Source organism: Prionailurus viverrinus, chromosome C1 (assembly GCF_022837055.1).
Source record: "Prionailurus viverrinus isolate Anna chromosome C1, UM_Priviv_1.0, whole genome shotgun sequence".
In the NCBI taxonomy this organism is placed as follows: domain Eukaryota; kingdom Metazoa; phylum Chordata; class Mammalia; order Carnivora; family Felidae; genus Prionailurus; species Prionailurus viverrinus.
Genome location: NC_062568.1, coordinates 193,320,645 through 193,342,422, shown reverse-complemented (window position 1 = coordinate 193,342,422; position 21,778 = coordinate 193,320,645). Strand labels below are relative to the sequence as shown.

Genomic DNA, 21,778 nt, shown 5'->3' with positions numbered 1-21,778 from the left:
TAGCAAATTTGGTCGGTTCTACATATAAACCTGAATCTAATCAAGCCTTGGGGAACACTAGGTAAGGGTATTTGGGACCTGTGTGTACTATCGTTTTTTGTTTTTTGTTTTTAAAGTAACCTCTACACCCAACGCGGGGCTCAAACTCACAACCCCGAGAGCAATAGCTGCACACTCCACCGACCGAGCCAGCCTTATACCCCCTCTGTGTACTATCTTTGCAACTTCCCATGAATCTACGATTATTTCAATTTTTTTTAATGTTTATTTATTTTGAGGGAGAGAGAGACAGAGTGTGAGAAAGGGAGGGTCCGAGAGAGAGGGAGACACAGAATCCGAAGAAGGCTCCAGGCTCTGAGCTGTTAGCATGGAGCCCGACGCGGGGCTCGAACTCATGAACCATGAGATCATGACCTGAGCCAAAGCTGGACGCTCAACCGACTGAGCCACCCAGGCACCCCAAATCTACGATTATTTCCAAATAAAGGGTTAAAAATAATAACTAAAAATCCACACAAAAGAACACAGTGGAAAGGGACTCAAGAGGAGCGTGCTTAAGGAATAATAAAAGTGCTAACAATAATGATCCAATGCTATTTAACACATGGTGGGCATTTACTGTGTTTCAGGCAGTTGTACCCTATGTAATTGCTTTATACATGCTATTGTGTATGTCCTTACCATATTCCTCTGAAGTAGGTGCATTCATCATTATCTCCAATTTAGAGACAAGGAAATTGAGGCAAACAGAAGCTGAGTAGCTTGCCAAAGTCACCCAGCTTATATGTGGCAGAACTAGAATTTGAACCTAGATAATCTGGCCTCGGAGCCCATTCTAGATCTTAACCACCGTGCTGAAGTGTGAATAAATGGGGACCAGAAAAAAAAAAATGTTAAGAATAAAATAAAACCATATATCAGGGTACTGAAAAGAGATGCACACTCAAATGGGCAATCTGAGGGAAAAGGGACCACTTAAAGAGGTGAGGGCAGGGCTAGAGAACCAAAAGGAACCCTGTAGTACTCCAAGGCTCCCAAGAGTGGGTGCCTTCACCATCCGAAAGGCTGGAGAGGGAGAAGTTCTGGAACCCAAGGGTAGCTATTTGGAGAGGGCTGCCAGGCAGGAGCTGTGGCCTTGGGTAAGAAGTTGCGGTAATCCCCCGATGACTGATCTCTTGCCAGTGCCTCCCCTTGGACTCCCCCGGAGTCCAACCAGAAGCAAGGGATAAGGGTAACGTAGTCCATACAAATCAGCCTCCGGAGGCACAGAGTGGGGCGGAGAAGCAAGATCTAGAGGGCAAAACAGAAGATATCCAGGACAGACAGATTTGAGAAAATCAGGGAGAATTTAACATGGACAGAATTTTAGATGATTCTAAGGAATTATTGTTAATTTTATTAAGTGATAATAGTGGTGTGGTTATATAAGAAACTATTCATATATGTGGAAATATTTGGAAATGAAGTTGCAGGGAATTGCTTTAAAATATTACAGCAAAATAAGAAGAGAGGAAGGAAGGGGAATGAGAAGGATGGAATGGGGGAAAGAGAGAGGAGAAGGAAGGATGGAAAAAGGGAAGGAGGGAGGGAGGGAGGAAAATAATGCGGCAAAATATTGAATCTAGGTAATGGGTGTTGAAGCGGGCTGAATAATGACCCTCAAAGGTATCAGGTCCTAATCCTTGGAACATGTAACTGTTACCTTATATGCCAAAGATTTTTCAGGTGTTGTTAAATTAATGCTCCTGAGATGGGGAGATCATCCTGAATAATCCAAATGAGCCTTAATACAATCACAAGTATCTGTATAAGAAAGAAGCTAAGGGAAATTTGATTACAGGCTGAAGAGAAGACAATGCGGCCACAGAGGCGGGGTGACATGGCCACAAGCCAGGAATGCTGGTAGCCACCAGGCACTGGAAAACAGATTCAGTCCTAGAGCCTCTGCAGGGAACACACAGCCCTGCTGACTCCCTACCCGTTGATACTGATTTTGGACTTCTGGCCTCTAGAACTGTTAAGAGAATAAACGTGTGTTTATTGCGGTCATTTGTGACAGCAGCTATAGGAAATGAATACAGGTATATAGAGACTTACACTTCCCTCTCTTTTTGTGTCTGTTTAAAAACCTTTCTAATAAAGTTGGTGTGGCACACAGCCAAATCATAACGCTACCTATGAAGTAGTGTTGCCAAGGAAATAGAATCAGCAAGTTCAACCACCAGTTTACCGGAAATACAGAAAAGGACCAGATCATAGGGATACACTCAGCAAACTCAGACAAGAGAAAATGTAAACGACCTGGCCTCCTCAACAAATACATATTTTTAATTTTATTTATTTATTTTGAGAGAGAGAATGATCAGGGGAGGGGCAGAGAGAAAGGGAGAGAGAGGATCCCAAGCAGGCTCCGCACTGTCAGCAACGCCCAATGCGGGGCTCAAACTCACGAACTGTGAGATCATGAGCTGAGCTGAAATCAAGAGTCAGACACCTAACCGACTAAGCCACCCAGGCAGCCCTAAATACATTTAATTTAAACTTTAAATGATAAATAGATAGATGATAGAGGATAGATAGATAGATAGATAGATAAATGATAGACAGACGTATATAGATGGATGGATGGATCCAAAATCTGACCACTTTGAACCATCTCCAGTGCTTCGGCCCTGGTCCAAGCCACCATCATCCCTCACTAGATGGAGCCCCTCACTGGTCTCCCTTCCACCCTTGCACCCCCTTTAATCTGTTCTCAATACGGCTGTGCAGTTGAACCTTTATACATCAGTCAGATCACATCCTTTCTCCGCTCAAGGAGAAAGGGCCCTGTAAGGCTTGACCTCATCTCCTACTTCTTTCTCCCCACCTTTTAGTCACACTGGCCCTTCTCCTCCACCTCAACACACTGGGCACATTCCTGCTTGGAGCTTTTGCACCTCCTGTGCTCTCTGCCTAGAACATTCTTCCCCAGACACTCAGAGTTATTCAAATGCCACTTTCTCAGTGAGGACTTTCCTGATAACCCCAATAAATTGCAGCCATCCCCCAGCATGCCCTAGGCCCCTACCCTGCTTTCTTTTCCTCCACAGCGCTTATCTAACACACTATATATTTTAGTTGTTTACTTTGCTCATTATCTGACTCTCAACTAAATTGTAAGTTCCTTGAGAGCAGGAATTTATTTGTAGATACTGATGCAAATCATCGGCAATTCATTAGGGAAAAAATAATAAAATTAGATCCTTATCTCACACTATGCCCAGAATTAAATTCCAACTGGCATAAAGACCTAATTATGAAAAGCAAAATACAAAGAGTTTTGGGGGAAAAAAGTAGAGGAAAATATCTTTATGATATAAGGGTCAAGGAAAAAAAATTTTTTTTTAATTTTTCTTTCAACGTTTTTTATTTATTTTTGGGACAGAGAGAGACAGAGCATGAACGGTGGAGGGACAGAGAGAGAGGGAGACACAGAATCGGAAAGAGGCTCCAGGCTCCGAGCCATCAGCCCAGAGCCTGACGCGGGGCTCGAACTCACGGACCGCGAGATCGTGACCTGGCTGAAGTCGGACGCTTAACCGACTGCGCCACCCAGGCGCCCCAAGGAAAAATTTTTTTAATTAAGACAGAAATTATAAATAACAAAGAAAAGTTGGATAAATCTGACCACATAAAGTTTAAAACTGTGTACATCAAAACAAAACAAAACTGTGTACATCAAAAAATAAGACAAAAAGAGGAAGACACAAGTCACAGACCCGTAGAAAATATTTGCAATACACGTAACAAAGGATTTTCAAGCATAATATAATATAAATTCCTTCAAATCAGTAACTTAGAGACAAGACCAATAGAAAAATGGGTCAAGAAAGGAGGAGGCAATAGACAGAAGAAAAGGCCTGAATGACTACGAAACATAAAAGATAATCAGCAGGAGTAACTGGGTGGCTCAGTCAATTAAGCGTCTGACTTCGGCTCCGCTCGCGATCGCATAGTTCATGACTTTGGGCCCTGCATCGGGCTCTGCACTGAGAGTGAGGAGCCCACGTGGGATTCTCTCTCTCTCTCCCTCTTTCTGACTGTCCCCCATGCACGTGGGCATGCATGTGAGTGCCCCCCCCCTCTCTAAATAGATGAAAAAACTTAAAAAATATATATGATCAGCATTTCAGGCAATCAGGAGTTCAGATTAAAACAGCCAACCACCAGACTGGAAAAAATTAAAGTCTGCCAATTCCAAGTATCAGGGAGGATGTAGAACAACGGAAACTCTCATGTACAAAAGGCACTACATCTTGGAAATTGACTTTATAATAAAGTTGAAAATATGCACATCCTTCCTAGGTATACACCAGAAATATTAATATTTCCCGTATACAAGGAAACGTATATTTGCATGTTTTCGCGATACAATCCGGTGCATGTGTTAAAGTGAACAGAGCCACATATAACAACACGAACAATAAACAAATAAAGCGAGGATAAATAGAGCATGATACTATTTCTTAAAACTATGACTGCCGGTGGACACAATACATATGCATTGATACAGAAAAACAAATTCAGGATATGATTAGCTCTGGCGAGGGAGGGAGAGGGCAGGACTGGTGAGGTACACAGGGGGCTATTACACCTGTATGGTCTGTTTAATTGGTGGCAGGTGCAAAGGTGTTTGTCATATTTATGCATACAAGTCAAGAAACAGGCCCCATCATATATGGAGATTTACCGGAAGGTTACAGCGATTAAGACAGATGTTATAAGCACACAGGCAGATAATTAGTGCCAATGAACAGACTAGAGAAAGAGTCTCTGGAGGCAGGGATTACCACAAAACCAGAGACCTCTGGGAGCCAAAAAGTAACTTGGGCAGTATGTTCCTGCTGAGACCCCTTTCTGGGATGCCAGCCCTAATGCCCGGCGGCCCTGAGTTCTCCTTCCTCCTCACTATAACCTCAGTTTCTCTCTCTGCTTCTCTCTGGCGCTCCTGAGCACGTGCGCCATCTCTTATTCTCCCTCAGACTTTGGGAGTTGGAGTCCCACCCTGCCATTCAACAACTGGGCCGCCCGAGCCTCAGATTCTTCATCTATAAAGTGAGGACGGCACCACTAGGCTCACACAGGGATCAGGTCTGCTAAGGACAGACATGTATGGGCAGCTGGTCCCCATTCTCCTCTTTCCTCTTCCTCCTCTTTCCCCATGTCCTCTCCTTCCCTGGTCAGGCTGAGTCCCACCTGCTTTCACTCTCCAGCCTGGGCCTACCTGCAACAGCACACCCGCTCCCCTCCCCCGGACGGCCTCACCGCCTCACCACACACCTTGCACTGGATCTGAAAGGAAGCCTCAGGGCGGGTGGCCAGGGCCCTCAAGGGTTCAATCTATTGAATCTTGAACTTGCTTATTTGCTACCTCTTTAAAGTATGGAAAAAAATTCATTAAAAATAAAAAGAAGTAGACTCTGGGGTCAGACTTACCTATGTCTAAATTCCGTTGTTTTCTCCTGGCTGTGGGATATTGGACAAGTTTCTTAACCTCTCTGAGCCTATTTATATCAAAACATAGCTTTAAAACAAGAATAATAGTATATACTTCATAAAGGAAGTGCATAATGAAATAATGCTTGTAAAAGCATTGGGTATGATCTTTGACCCACAGTGGTCATGTGATGAATGCTAGCTAGCTTTTTTTTTTTCTTTTTTTTTTTTTTTAATACCAGCTTCTGCGGAGTCCCAGCGTCATCAGGAAGCAGCACTCTGACAGCTAGGACAGTGGCTTCTCCCATCATGCTCCATGATGTGGCCAGGACCCCTAGCATTTTTTTCCCACCCCACTCATCCCCTCCACGATGCACAAGCAGGACCCATGGTAGAAAGTTAAAAGTGGGGACGGTCCCAGCCCCTGTTCCAGCTAAGCAGCAACACCCAAACGTCCTGGGGACCTGTCTGGGGATGACGAGAGTTTCTGTGATATGTACATGTGGTTGCATTGATGTGTGTGTTCGTGTGTGTAGGAGGGATGTTTGTGTGTCTGTGTGGAGTAGGTTTCTTTGTAGCAAGTGAGCAGGGGGTCTTTCGTCTCTGGGCTTGTTGTGTCCTGCAAGGATTCACGTGTTGTGTCTGCCAGTGCTGACGTCCCTGTTGTGTGTCTGCAAAGATGTGTGTTGCATCCTGTGGCCAACAATATACATCATATGAGGGGCAACTGTCAATTGTGACACTTTGCATATTGCGCGTAGTGAAGGGTCATGGGTTCTTTCATGATGTTAAGGGCCTGCTGTGTGTTACGTATTTGTGAAGGGCCATGAACTAGGTCTGTGGGTGATGAGGGTCTGTTCTGTGTGATATGTGTGAATGCTACATCTGTTGACGATTGGGTGTTAAATGTCTACGAGGAATGAAAGGATGTGTGCTGTGTGGTGACAAAAGAAAGTTGTGTGTTTATTGGGGATGTGCCGGTGGGAGAAAAGTCAGGCATAACCAAGCTCTGCGGACCCCTCCAGAGCCTGAACAGCCTCACAGATTCCACGGGGCAGCCAGACAAAGCAGGCAAACCTGGCCCTCTCACCCAGGTCACCAGACTCTTACCTGAGAAACAGCAGAAACGGTGGTCTAGGGGGTGACAACAAAGCTGAGGAAAAGATGGAGGGCACTGAAAGCATGTTTCCTGGTCGGTTTCTCGGAGAACCCAGGAAGTGGGGTAGAGAGTAGGGAGGAAGCAGAAGGCAGGCCTAGACCTAAGTACGTGACTCACTTTACGCTCCAATCCCCATTCAACAGCTGAATAAAGAATTAGGGGAGGCCTGCCTGCAGGCTCCGCTGGGCAGGGCATAATGCAAGGAAGACAACTCCTTGGGTGGGGCCCCAACCCCAAAGACACTGGGAATACCCACGTCTAGCCAGGGAATCTCTCTGTATGTCAGCTCAGCCAACAACATGGGGCTGGTCCATCCAATGTGGAGCGCCTCTGGGAGTAAGGGTTGGGCTTGGGCTGGCAGAGAAGGAATTGGGTCCCTTGACTGTCCCCTGACCTCCATGCCTTTATTCATGCTTCCCTCGCTCTCTCTGCCTGGCTGCCTACTGATCACTCTTTAAGACTGCTCTGGGGGCACGTGGATGGCTCAGTGGGCTGAGCATCCATCTCTGGCTCGGGTCATGATCTCATGGTTCGCGAGTTTGAGCCCCACATCAGGCTCACTGCTGTCAGTGCAGGGCCCGCTTCTGATCCCCTGTCCCCCTCTCTCTCTGCTCCTCCCCCACCATTCCCCGACTCGTGCCCTCTCTCAAAAATACGTAAACCTTAAAAGGAAAAAAAAAAAAAAAAGATCCAGCTGCCTCTCCTCAACCTGAATCCATCATAGTTTTCAGGGAGACCAGAAACTGTCTTTTCACCAAGCTTCCCAGGTGTTCTCAATTCTCTGCTCTTTCACTGAATGGCTTAGAGCAGTCACATTGGACAAGAGGGCCAAGGATCACTACCCACTGTGCACAGCCCTGTGCCAGGCATCTGTTTTCCCTGACCTCCTTAACCCTCAGGGCAACAAGTTTAAGAGAAGAGGAAGCAGAGGCTCGGAGAAGGTTCAAGGCAACAGTCTCTGATGCCACATACGGACGGGCCTGTTGCCTCCACTTACAAGGTTGGTTCTTTTTTTTTTTTTTTTTTTTTTTAATGTTTATTTATTTTTGAGACAGGAGTGACACAGCACGAGCAGGCGAGGGGCAGAGAGAGAGGGAGACACAGAATCCAAAGCGGGCTCCAGGCTCTGAGCAGTCAGCACAGGGCCCGAATCGGGGCTCGAACTCACAAGCTGTGAGATCGTGACCTGAGCTGAAGTCGGATGCCCAACCCACTGAGCCACCCAGGCACCTCGGTTCTTTTTACAATAAACAGAATCTCACTAGAATTCATAGGACAGGAATGAAGAAAGTATTTTTACCCTCCTTTTACCAAAGAGGAGGAAGCTAAAGCCCAGAAGGGGGAAGTGGGGTGCCAGGATTTACAAAGCTTAGTGGAAGAGCAGACACTTGATAAGGTGGCTCCAAGCCCTTTCTGTGCTCACGCCTCATCACTCAGGGTCAGACATCGCCATGTTTCTCAGGTGCATGAGAAGCACGGACAACTTCAGCAAGGGGGTAGATGAACCAGATTGCGCCAGGATGGATGGGGGAGGGGGTGGGGGGGAGGGAGGGACCAGAGAGGCAAATCCTGCTTCACTGAACTTCCACCCTCAGTGCAAGCCCGGACTCATCCTCGGCCTCCCCGGCTCTTACTCCTCCCTCCACTGGGGCCCTAGGGAAGCGAGAGGGGCCAGGAGGCGGGGCCTGGCTGAGGCCACAGCCACTGGGGTGAGGTGCGGTGGGGTGAGGTGGGAGCGTTTCGGTGACTGGACCACCAAAGGCAATGATTGACGCTTTAGGTGGTCACACTTCCTCTTAAAAGGGACTATTCCCAGTCTACGCATCCGGAAGCTGAGGCTCAGAGTTGAACCCCAAATGCCAGATTTCTAACCGTGCCTGTCTGGCTCCTCCGTTTCCCCTCTGCCCTAGGTGGCCCCACAGGCAGCAGTGACCTGCACAGTGGGGGAGGTGGGGGCAGTGGCTCTTTGCTCCCTTTTTCACAGCAAACCACAGGAGCGAAGTGCCTCAGCCGGTCTTTCATTCTCTCCGGGCCCTGCCGCTCCTCCAGTGAGCAAAGACGCTCTTGACCTGCTCACAGATGAAGAGGCTGGAGAAGCTGTCACAGCCACAGCCCTGCCCTGGAGGCATCTTGGCTAACACTGTCTCTATCCAATGCCCAAAGCACTCCCCTCTGGGTGGGTGGGGGGGTCATCACTGAAACAATTGCTCTGAACATGCTTATGGGAATGGGCTGGGATCTTGGCAGATCTTCCAGTGGGTCTGTGGCTACAATGTGCCAGAAAGGAAATGGGAAGGCTTTAGTCCATCTGGGAAAATAGGATGTCATGGCTGAAACCCAAATTTCTTAATATGACTTTCTGATGTCCCTGGTCTCATTTCACCTCACTTCTGTTTCCAAACATGGCATCAGTTACCTCTGGGTCTTTGCACACACCGTTCCCTCCAACTGAAACATCTTTCAAGTCCCACCCGACCTGTGATGGAAACTTAGTGGTCCCTCACAGTCAATCTCCCTTACTTCCTTCCTTGCCAACAAAACTTTCCTAGAAATAGTAGGTGTTCAGCCCCAAGGGACAAGACCTGGTCTGTGGCCTGCCCATTCTCCCTTGCTGTTTTCCCACATTTACAGTTAGAGGCGGCCTCGTGGCCCATCTTCTAGAAAACGACATCTTTTAGGGAAATTTTTGCTTCCTGGATGACTTCTTTCTGCTTGGCAACTGGAATGAGGCGTGGAGCTACATATTCTTCTATGAAGATTCTGCGACAATAAGATGACAAGCCCTGCTGAGAGGATGGAGGGGAAGCATAGTAAGAGCCTGGTTCCTTGGTAGCACTCTTGAGCCCGGTACTGAAACTGCCGGCCGTCAGACTTCCGTGAGCAAAATATACCCCTATTTGTTTATGCTAGTTATTCTTTTCAGCTGAAAACATTCCTGATGCATCAGCCTCTGGGTTCCAACTTTAAAAACATCACTTCCTCTAGGACACATGCCTTTGCTCAAGCACAGGATCAAGGGACCCCTCCTGCGTCCTTGAGCAGTGGATGCATTGTGCCTCTCATGATCTTTGCAGTCGCCCGCTCATCCATGTGCCCCAGCAGACTGTGGTAGGCAGCAGGGCCCCACGGTGTTCACCATTTTATTCCTAAGCCAGCATATCTGTCGAATGCGAAAGACTGGGCCTGGCCCTCACAAGCCTGCAAAAACAGTTGAAGTGTGACAACGGCATAACCTCTAAGGCAGGCGTGGGAATTTACACACACATCCCGGAAAGAGACGGGTAGCACTTTGCCTGTAGAAGAGATGGCTGCTGTCCCCTGCACAGGACCGTCTGCATCACCTCATGACACGTATCACTCTGCGGCATGATGGAACATTTCTCCCTCTCTGCCTTGGCCCACTTTCAGCCAGAGCCACATCCACCCACATCCTGTGCACAGATTCGTCCGTGGTTTGGACTGCTCAGCCGCACTTGGAAGGGCAGCGAGCCACCCAGGCTTTTGTCCCCTCCCACAGGGAAGTAAATCTAACGTGCGGTATCTCTTTATACTACAAGACAGTGTGCCTTTGTGTTTATTGTACCTCTTTCCTTGTCTATAAAACATTGCTCAGGCGTACCTGGCTGTTTCAGTCGGAAGAGGATGAGGCTCTTGATCTCAGGGTTTAGAGTTCAAGTCCCGTGTGGGATGCATAAATTACTCAAAATAGGGGCGCCTGGGTGGCTCAGTCGGTTAAGCGTCCGACTTTGGCTCAGGTCATGATCTCACAGTCCGCGTCGGGCTCTGTGCTGACAGCTCGGACCCTGCAGCCTGCTTCAGATTCTGTGTCTCCCTCTCTCTCTGCCCTTCCCTCATTCACACTCTCTCTCTCTTTCCAAAATAAATAAACATTAAAAATTTCAAAAGAAATTACTTAAATAAAACTTAAATTTTCAAAATAAAATTTAAAAATGAAACACTGTGCGAAATCTAGTTGTCACCCAGTTTCTCCTATCTTCACATTTTAGGTGTCCTCTATTTCCCACCGCACATCCCTCGCAAGGGCTGATCCTGTCTCTCATAACCTGCAGGACGTTTGAGTATACACTGTGAGCTGGGTGCTTTCACACGTTATTTCACTCAATCCCTAAAATATCAGTATCTTCATTTTACACACAACAGTAATACTGGCAACACCCTCTGAGCACTGTGGTAGCTACCTTATATGTGCCACGGCAAAGCCTCGTAAAGGCTGCCACGGCTATTCTATATTCCCATTCTGTACATGAAGAAACTAAGGTTCAGCAATTAAGTGGTAGGGAGCAGGTGAGGAGCGGGTCTGTCGAACTCCAAAGCATTTCAGAGTTGGGCCAACGGACCCACCCCTGGAATAATACCTAAGGAAGAGTACATCGATGGTTAGGGTATAAAAATTTATTACATATACAGAATATTACCACTAACGAATGCAGACAGGCTAGGACAGAATGGTGGTGGGTGGAAGATGGCTAGCTCTTTGGAAAGCAACAGGTTTGGGTGGCTCGGAGCCTCATGCCACACGGAAAGATCAGTCAGAAGGGAGAGCACATGCCACACACTGTCGGGAGGTCAGGGCATCGAGTGACTGTTCTGTGTGCCCACCGCCTTCCCTGTCTGATCTGGGGCTTCGAAGGATGCCACGCCCAGAAGCAAGCAACTGAAGCAGAGGGGATTCCTAAGGTGGCCCAGGCTTGTCTCTGAAGTCACGGCAACACCATTTTAAGCAATATGTTTAATTGGATGATTTCCACAAACTATACACGAGGTTTCTAACCATCACAATTCAGTGAAGTACAAAACATTAAGTTACGGGCTGTGGGAAGAGAAGGCGGCACCCATGGTGGCCCCTTCCAATCCTGGTTGGTCTAGGGGTGGGAGTGGGGAAAGGTTTCATTTTAAACTGAGCCCCTCATTTCAATGTACAAAAGAATTACTCTGATCGATATTAAATTGTATTGAAAACAAAATGGACTAAAAAGCAACTACTACTCTATGTTGGGGTGGAAATGGGAAGAGAGAATGAGTCCTTCGAAGCAGGAGGGGAGACAGTCGGGGGAAGGTTCTGTGGCCGTGACCCTAGGTGGTCACTCACGCTGCTCCATTTTTACTTTCGGTGGTCTCAGGAAGGTCCGATTTTTCTTCTCTTTCTTCCCCTTTGTATTTGCTTGGAAGTTCCGCCAGCTGTCCACACGACCATCTCGACTTTCCTAAGCACAAAAGAGGTTTGGGGCGAGGAAACTAGCTGACGAAAAGGGCCTGAACCTGCTCTGCCATCCCTGCAGCCCAGCCCTGCTCAAGCCCTCTGGAATAATCCAAAAATAGAACAGAGCAGAGCCTTTCTTCACGCTTCCATAAGCCCACGGAAAGTGGCATCCCACCCCCAGAAGGCACGATCAGCTATAGGCAGGAAGAGGAGGGCAAAATGTGTAATACTCATCACAACATTTGCCGGAGATCGCAGGGCTAGATACTTAGCACGTGCTATTTCTAACCCTCACAAAAAGCTGCCCATAGTATGTAAAGTGCCACCACCATTTCACATCTGAACACACCAAGGCTCAGGGGTTAGATCACTTTCTCAAAGCCGTATGGACAGCCAGCAGCAGAGCTGCTCTTTCCACTGAACCTTCCTTCTGCCCCGCAAAACTTGGATGGAGGCTCAAAGCCAGCACAAGGCCTAGCCAGTGATGCCGGGAGGGCCTCCAGGGTCTCTCTCCTGCGTATCAAGAGCCCTATTCATTTCCTCTCTCTGCATATATGCAGGGAGACAGAAACAAAGTCATCAACTCTGGTTAGCCAATCCCTAGCCTAAGACCTAAATGTTACAGAAGAAAAGACATCAGATGTTGCTCAACTGAGGAAACTGGCTGAGCACCTGAAGAATGTAACTAGGGTGTTAAAGAGGAATCAAGTTTAAAAGCCAGGACATCAGGGTCACAAGAACCTCAGTTTTTGCTAGCAGACCTCTAAGAACGGGGCTACTCCATGATTACCCCTAAACTAAACGTGCAAAGCATTTTTCTTGAGCCCACTTGGCAGCTGTGCCTTCCATAATCTCTAACCCTTCAGGGATCCTCCTTGCTCCCGCCAAGGCTACAGAGCATACAGGCAGCTGAGCTAGGCCTCATTCTCCAAAGCTCCTGCTCTTCCCCACGAATTCCCTTTCCCTGACTGTCTGCCCCAGTCAGTTCTGGCAATGCCCCAGGAACCAAGTTTCCACACGGGGAAGTTTTCTTACTCTGGAATGAGAATCCCTGGCCACCTTGGAAACTTACCTCAAAGTTTTTCTGCCACTCCCTTTCTCGTTTGGCTTTTTCTTGAGCTTCAATCTCTTCTTCCCTTTGTCGCTTCCTAGGAAGAAAACCAGACCAGAGTATTGATATGATACCTAGAGACTCTATTAACCATAAAAGTTAAGTCATCTCCCCACAGAAACAAGTATATCAAGTAAATCAATTCCAAGTATATCAAGTAAACCTAATTGCAGATTAGAACATGGGCAAGAACTACAGGGCAAGATACAAACATCCCTGTTACACAGACGGACACATATGGTTACCAAGGCCCAGCCAACAATAATCGTAAGTTACGGGCTCAGTCCAAAAGTTCCAGGCTCAGTCCGTGACAAAGCTATCTCAAGAACCCAGGTGACCCTACTTCAGTACAACGACGATTATAATAGCAGAGGTTCTTACAAGAGGATCTCTGGACAAAACCCAATCCCAAAACAAGAACATTTCACACAGCCTCAACTACCAAAATGTAGTTACTGCTAAACACTAATAAACACTACAAAATACGTAAATTCACCTCAAGATTTCTGAAAAGCCAGGGAAATCATACTTTGGGACAATAAGTATTTTGTAAGTGATTACACTGTTCAATAAATACTACATACTCACCAAAGCTGCAGCCACTAGTCACACAAACGGTTCTGGCCTCTGACTATTTAACCCCAAGAAATCAGGAAGAAAACATATAGCACTCTTGATTAACAACTCCCTGAGGATAGGTCTATTCAATTTCCCAAAAGTCAGAGAGAATTTCTTACCCTAAAGATTCAAAAGTTTGGCTGTTTCAGATAACTATTTTAGACAGTCTCTTAAACGATACACTACATCATTCCTTGATTCGAAAAACTCTTCATGAGGAAAATCCCCAAAGACCAATTTTGGTTAATCTAGGTATTTAGATGGATTAAACAAATATTCTGATGTATACCTTTCATGCATCTCTTTGGCTTCTCTCTCTTTCCTTTTAATTTCCAGCTCAGCAAAGAGTTTCATGGTCTGTTTATATACTGCTTGTTTGAACTACAAGAAAATTAAGAAAAAAAGAAAATAAAAGCATTTTACCAGCAACTTGAATCAAGCACTTTTAGATGGCGTCAAGATAAAAGCAGATGTGAACCAGCAAGGAAGAAAGATTTCAGAGAGAACTGCTTAATGATGCTCTCTCCTGAGAGATAAATAACATAACCACCCATGAAAATTTTCCACTTTCACCATGCAGATGATACACAGGAAACTTGCTCTGCTAAAAAGCACGAAAAAGAAAAAAATTCGACTTGTTTATCATAACCATGTTGGAGGGCCCTTTCCTCCAAAGAACTCTGAAAAAATAACTTTCTTTCTTTTCACAAATATTTCATCGTTACTCTGTGCTAGGCCCCCAGCCAGGTACTATTAGTTGCTATCAAGCAGACCAGTCTCAGGAGTCTACTAACTATGGCAGGGCCACTGACGCTATTAGCTGTGTGTCCTCCACCACCCCATTATCCGTTCTCCTTCCACGTAAAGCCCCTTATCTTTAGGTATCTGGTCATCCACTGTAAAAGCCCATCCTTCCTAGGCTTCCTTGAAGCTAGGTGTGGCCATGGAGCTTAGCCTCCAGCCAACAGAACGTAAGGAGAAACGATGCAGCAATTTCCCAGAATGTTCTTACAGGGAGTACGCTTGTCCCTCCTTGCCACCTTCCTCTATTCTATTTGGTACTTGGGTGAGGTGATGACACACCCAGGACCGTGAGGACGGGGGCAACATCCTTGTTGGCAGAGCCACAGAGAGGAGAATGAGTCCTTGGATAACACATGGTCCAGGGCTGCCATACCAGGAGCCATCTTCCCAAAGACTATATTAGACACGACAGAAAACAAATCACGGTCTTGTTCAAACCACCATCGTTTTGGGTCTCAGTTGTACACAGCTAAACTTACATTCTACTTAATACGCAGACAGAAAAAAAAGACACAACGTGAGACAGAAAACAGAACTCGATCTTTAAAATGTTTTTTCTTCAAAATATAAAGTATTTTAAATATACAAAGAAAAATAGAAAGTAACCCATCATGCAGATTTCATAGAACCTATATCCTAAAATCAGAGACACTGGAGCAAAGAGTAATGTGCAGAGAAAAAGGGAGGTAAAGGAATCCCAAAATCTGTCACTTCTTTCTAATACTGTTATCTGCCAGGCACTGCTCAATAAAAGCAATACTGACAACCCCAGTCCCTGATAAGGACAAACATCAAATGAGTGAAGGAGTCAGTCAATCAGAATGAATATTTCAGTATCTTAAAAAGTCCAAACTTTCTTGGATGGACAGTTACTGATTGTGAATATTTTATATTCTTTTGCTTTTTCCAAATTTTTTATCATTAGTATGTGTTCTTATATAATCAGGAAAAAAACAAGACAACTTAAAAAAGTTATTAGGGTTCTTGGGGCAGCTGGGTGGCTCAGTCGGTTAAGCGTCTGACTCTTGATTTCAGCTCAGGTCATAATCTCATGGCTCATGAGGTAAGAGCCCCAAGTTGGGCCCTGTGCTGACAGTGCAGAGCCTGATTGGGATTCTCTCTCTCTCCCTCTCTCTTTGCCCGCCCTCCCCCCCCACAAAAAATAAACATTAAAAAAAAAAATCCTCAGGGTGCCTGGGTAGCTCAGTTGGTTAAGCATCCGACTCTTGGTTTCCTTGGTTTCCGCTCAGGCCATGATGTCGCAGTTTGTGAGGTCGAGCCCTGCACTGGGCTCTGTCCTGGCAGAACAGAGCCTGCTTGGGATTCTCTCTCTCCCCTTCTCTCTCTGCCTCTCCCCCCTGCTTGTGCTCTCTCTCTCTCAAAATAAATAAATAAAACTTAAAAATAAAACAAAAAAAAAAACCCCTTGCTTTAAAAAAAAAATCCTTTAAATAAATAAAATTTATTTTAGAAAATGTCAGCATTCTTTATTTTTTTTAATGTTTATTTATTTTCGAGAGAGAGCGCAAGCGGGGAAGGAGCAGAGAGAGAGGGAGACACAGAATCCAAAGTAGGCTCTAGGCTCTGAGCTGTCAGCACAGAGCCCGATGTGGGGCCCAAACTCACGAAATGCGAGATCACGAACTGAGCTGAAGTTGGACGCTTAACCAACTTGCCACCCAGGTACCCCTTTTAATTTTTTTTTTTTAATGTTTTATTTATTTTCTGAGAGGGAGAACGTACGCAGGGTAGGAGCAGAGAGAGGGGGTACAAAGGATCTGAAGCAGGCTTTGTGCTGACAGGCTGACAGCAGCGAGCCCGACGTGGGGCTTGAACTCACAACAATGAGATCATGACATGAGCTGAAATTGGATGCTCAACCAACTGAGCTACCCGGGTGCCCCCAAAATTAGGGCTCTAAACAACTTAAAGGACCAAGGAGTATTTTTAAGAGAGTCTTCAGAAAAGACCAAAGAGGGGCACCTGGGTGGCTCAGTTGGTTAAGCACTGGACTCTGGATTTTGGCTCAGGTCATGATCTCACAGTTGTGAGAGAGCCCCGAGTTGAGTTCCATATAGGGTGTGGAGACTGCTTAAGATTCTCTCTCCCCCTCCTCCCTCTGCATGCACATGTTTCCTCTCTCTAAAAAAAAAAAGGGGGGGGGGCACCTGGGTGGCTCAGTCGGTTAAGCGTCCGACTTCAGCTCAGGTCACGATCTCACGGTCCGTGAGTTCGAGCCCCGCGTCGGGCTCTGGGCTGATGGCTCGGAGCCTGGAGCCTGTTTCCGATTCTGTGTCTCCCTCTCTCTCTGCCCCTCCCCCATTCATGCTCTGTCTCTCTCTGTCCCAAAAATAAATAAACGTTAAAAAAAAAAATTTTTTTTAATAAAAATAAAAATTAAAAAAAAAAAAAAAAAGAAGGAGGAAAGGAAAGGAAAAAGAAAAAAAGAAAAGACCAAAGAGGATAACTGTAGAGAAAGGAAGAGAAAGGAAGATTGAGGAAATGAAGAGAAAAAACTAAAATACAGGGACAGAGTACACCCAAAACAGATGGCTAGTGCAAAAGGTGACCGACTTAACAGTTCTCAAGCAGAAGATGGGGCCAGTCACTGTCAGGAAAATCACTGAAGCAAGAATTGTAAGCAAGTTTCCGTAGCAAGACATCTCTTGTATAAGTCTTTTTTTTTTTTTTTAAGCTTATTTATTTATTTTGAGAGAGAGAGAGAATGAGGTAGGGGCAGCGAGAGAGTGAGAGAATCCCAAGCAGGCTCTACACTGTCAGTACAGAGCCCAATGTGGGACTCAAACTCACGAACCGTGAGATCATGACCTAAGCCAAAATCAAGAGTCAGATGCTTAACCTACTGAGCCACCCAGAAGCCCCTATAAATCTTTAAAAACAAGATAAGTACATGGTGACTTACTTACTGACCTAAATTGAAGCAAGATTAAGATGACTTTGAATTTTTCAGGCTAGGAAGGCAATCAGACACAAATATCTAAGTAGAATCTCTCGCTCAACTAATCTCCACTAATGAGCTCAATGGATGAAGCAATGCTGTTTCTCTGTAAATTATTACCTGAAGCACAATGAGCACTCATAGCTGGTGGAAAGCCGTTTACTAGCTGTTTAGAGTCACTTGTGGTTGCTCCCAAAGTGGTTTATGACAGTTGCAATTACTACCATACTTATGAGATTTAAATATCACAGAAAAATTTTTTTAATGTTTTTTTATTATTTTAAGAAAGAGAGAGACAGAGGTGAGTGGGGGATGGCCGAGAGAGAGGGAGACACAGAATCTGAAGCAGGCTCCAGACTCTGAGCTTTCAGCACAGAGCCCAATGCGGGGCTTGAACTCACGGATCACGAGATCATGACCTGAGCGAAAGTCCAATGCTTAACCAACTGAACCACCCAGGCACCCCTACCACAGAAACTGATGAATGTGGTTATACAAATAAATGCTTGTGGTATCTTTTTAAACTAAGTGAAATGCTTTAGAAACATTCAATAAAAATAAGTCCCTAAAAATATTGCTGTTGAATTAGATACAGGAGAGACATCTGGAAAAGACTGAAAAATGAATCCTCTGGGTGGGCTTGCAGTTTTGAAGGCCTTAGCCTGCTGCGGCCTCTCTTACCCAGCAAAGCAATAAAGCTATTATTCTTCTTTATCCCGTCCAAAAAACCCAAAGTCCCCAAAATCAAAAAACAATAAATCATATATAGCTAGGATTTTCCTCTTGGTTTGTTTCACAAATACCTAAGTTTTCAACATACTTCAAAAAACATTAAAAGTAGAAACTGTATGTGTGAGCCCCACATCGGGCTCTCTGCTGACAGCTCAGAGCCTGGAGCCTGCTTCAGATTCTGTGTCTCCCTCTCTGCCCCTTCCCTGCTCGTGCACACACATGTGCATGCACACTCTCTCTCTCTCTCAAAAACAAATAAAACATTTTAAAAAAAAAAGTAGAAACTACGGATAATGCTTGGTATGTATGTTTTATACAGTGAAGTCAACTGCAAACTCCAATCAGCAGACACACACTCAAAGAAAAAGCCATAGTCCTATGGTTTAAAAAAAAAAAAAAAAAAGTGAAGCTTAAAGAAAGGTGAATGGACATACATTTAAATACTTTAAATTAAAACCAAATGTTTCTAGCATGTATGCACCATTTTTTAGGCTTCCTTCTCTTTAACCCACCAATCAATGAGCTCAATCACATGAGATAAGGTGGTTTTTCACATATTTCACTCACCAGCTCAGGATCATCCTCCTCCACATTTGTAGGTTTTCCTTCCTTCTTTAATTGCTTTTTTCGCTCTTTCACCTAAAAAAAAATTTTTCATCAGTTGAGAATATCCATTAAGCTGCACACATATAACATGTGCACTTTTCAATGGATATAGATACAATAAAAGGTTTGCATGGAAAAAAAAAAAAAAATGAGCCTCTTCCCCTCCCCTCCAAAACAGCAATGCAGTTAAAGGAGAACTAGGAATCAGGGGTCCTTCCTCTAACCTCATCTAAAATCCAATCCACCAGGAAGGATGCAAGAGGACCAGCAAGGAAGTTGTCCCCAACTCATCCGATCCTAGGCCAGATCCACAGAACCTTTGATACATTGAACAGATTACCCATTAATCTTTTGTGGTTTGTAGTTATGTGTTTATAGCAAAGAAACTACATTTGTCAAGTTTTATAAGAAGCTACAGAATTTGTGGCATTAAGTGTAACTGTTTCCAGGTATTTCAAAACTGCATTATTGATAATTCTCACTGTGAAACCCCCTTAAACCAGTAATTTTCAGACCACATTAACTGTTTGTTTGTTTGTTTGTATTTGTTTTATCACTCTGGCCACCATTGAGAGATAAAAAAAAATAAACATACCCATTCACATAAGAATGTCATTTCTCGATTAAATAACCATTTACTACTGCTCCAGCAAAAAGCCAGTGTCTTCCAAGCTCAGAATGGCCCTACTGCCACCTTGTGGCCAGAAAGCCTGAGGATGGCTCCTTTATAGGCCAAAATAAGAGGAAAAGTAAATATACCACAATGATTTAAGGAGAACTTGTCAGGTCCTTTCCTGATTTCTACCAAAATTTTGCCTACAGGTACCACTTCCAACACATGACCAGCAAGATAGACTTATGGCCATCTGTCTCTTTTTTACCCATTTTCTTCATCTAAATTGGACTCATTATTACTATTACTGGTTATACAGTTCTATTTCAGATTCCAAAGCTCTTCAAAGAAAAGATCACACCCATATTCACTCCCAATTGAAACAGCTCTTACAAATGGCCTCACAATTCTTGCCCCAGCAAGTAAAAAATAAAAACAAAAACCTTTCTTACCTCAAGCAAGCCATCTTAACCCTTCCCACCACTCAGGAGATTTAGGTAATGCAAAAAAATAAAGCCAGCTATAACTCAATTTATTTTAGTTGATCCTTCCCAACCCTGTTATTAATACAGATATACACCTCCTCCTATTAAAAAAAAAAAATTACTCATATCCCCTTGCCAGTCTTTCCTCAAGCCCATGTTCCAACCCCTTCACTGAGACAAGAATAAAAATCCAGGGTCAAGGATCACCATGGCTGCTCCACTCTTCCACTCTCAGAAGTGGGTAACGTGACAACACGTGACGAGAGGGAAAGAAAAGCCCTCTCTCCACAGCATGCAGCTGGTAAGGGAAAGAGGTGGGAGCAGCCTCCTAGCCACTCCGCACCCTGAGCTCTAAGGCACAACACTATTCATGAGCACCACAGCAAAGTTACAGAGACCACATAAATGGTCACAAATTGCACCAGTAGGTATTGCCAGGTTAACATTTACCCTCCTGCAAGGTGCCCAAGGCTTGCTAATACTTCCTGTAAACACAGCAGCACTATAAATACTTACAGTGTGTTCCACGTATTCTTTTCCTGCCTGAATTACATCCAGGGCCCTCTTCTTTTGTTCCTGATCCAGTAGCAACTTGTAAGCTTTGTCCACAGCTAATGCAAAACATTGAAATTAACTGTTTCTGCAAACACCCTCTGAAAGTCTGAACTATACTCAGGCAGCGTAAATGGACTTGTGCCATCTAAAAGCATTCCCTATTTTGTTAAATTATTTATTGTTGTTAAGCTAATTTTAAAACATACAACTACAGCAATGACTTTCCTTGAGAGCCTTGGAAAAAATTAAATATACCCTCAAGACTATATACACCACAACTAGATTTAATTCAGTGACAAAATACTTCCAATTATTTTTGTTGTTGTTCAAAGAAGAAAAATGATCCTATGCAGTAACAGTCTTTGTTGGCACATAAAAGTTTTAACAAGGCAAAGTTAAGATCTATTTCTTAAACAGCAACATTCTGCTTTGCAATGACAACTGTTCTACTGAAAACCACAGCTTCTTCATCACCAGAAGACAAAACTGTAACATTCCTTCCTTGATCCAGGACAAGGAACAGTTAGTCTCTAGCACTGATAAAAGTTTTAGTCGGGAGCAGGTAAATTTACAAATACCTTCAAAAGCCTTTTGTGCTCTGTCAGCATCATCTTGGTTTTTGTCAGGATGCACCAATATGGATAACTACAACAAGGGGAAAGTTAGGTTTGTCAACACGAGGAACATTTAGTAACTCTTCACCTGCATCATGCTTCCTTCCGACCAAAAGCTCTAAGGTATTATAGCAAAAAAGACTGTCAGCCAGAAACATTTTTTACAAATTAGTAAGTATCGGGGCACCTGGGTGGCGCAGTCGGGTAAGCGTCCGACTTCAGCCAGGTCACGATCTCGCGGTCCGGGAGTTTGAGCCCCGCGTCAGGCTCTGGGCTGATGGCTCAGAGCCTGGAGCCTGTTTCCGATTCTGTGTCTCCCTCTCTCTCTGCCCCTCCCCCGTTCATGCTCTGTCTCTCTCTGTCCCCAAAATAAATAAACGTTGAAAAAAAAAAAAATTAAAAAAAAAAAAAAAACAAATTAGTAAGTATCATAAAATGTGCAGAAACACTGGTCCTTAGAATTCAAGCACCAAAAGGTAAAATGCTGGGAAACATTTAGGATTTTAATCACAAAGTCAAGAAGAAATATAAACCAAGCATTACAAGGATGCTGTGAGGATGAAGAAGACAGACTGAAAAGTACCCCGTTCCTATTATGTTCCTTATACTGATAAGCACTAAGAAGGCTAAAGCACGTATGAGACATCATCTCTTTCCTAAAAGAACTTTTAAAGTTGTGGTTCTCTAAGGAGGGGGGCGGGGGATAGGTTAAATAGGTGATGGGGACTGAGGAGTGTACTTGTTGTGATGAGCACCGGCTGATGTACGGAATTGCTGAATCACTATATTGTATGCCTGAAACTAATATTACATTGTATGTTAA

The 21,778-nt window shown here is 44.7% G+C and overlaps 2 protein-coding genes across 2 annotated transcripts in view; both read right to left on the bottom strand.

Annotated features, from left to right (window-relative positions):
* The window catches only part of PTAFR (platelet activating factor receptor), a 31,732-nt gene extending 25,069 nt beyond the window's left edge, over window positions 1-6,663 (bottom strand). The window contains exon 1 of the mRNA XM_047873598.1: window positions 6,589-6,663. The gene's annotated coding sequence lies outside the window, so the exon portion shown is untranslated. The remainder of the gene's footprint in view (window positions 1-6,588) is intronic.
* A 4,372-nt stretch (window positions 6,664-11,035) lies between these two features.
* Window positions 11,036-21,778, bottom strand: part of DNAJC8 (DnaJ heat shock protein family (Hsp40) member C8) — a 28,117-nt gene continuing 17,374 nt past the window's right edge. Inside the window, exons 4-9 of the mRNA XM_047870794.1 lie at window positions 20,920-20,986; window positions 20,303-20,397; window positions 18,650-18,721; window positions 13,877-13,968; window positions 12,931-13,006; window positions 11,036-11,862 (exon numbers count right to left, since the gene is read on the bottom strand). Coding sequence (XP_047726750.1) covers window positions 11,740-11,862; window positions 12,931-13,006; window positions 13,877-13,968; window positions 18,650-18,721; window positions 20,303-20,397; window positions 20,920-20,986 — 525 coding nt within the window. The 3' untranslated portion in view covers window positions 11,036-11,739. The remainder of the gene's footprint in view (window positions 11,863-12,930; window positions 13,007-13,876; window positions 13,969-18,649; window positions 18,722-20,302; window positions 20,398-20,919; window positions 20,987-21,778) is intronic.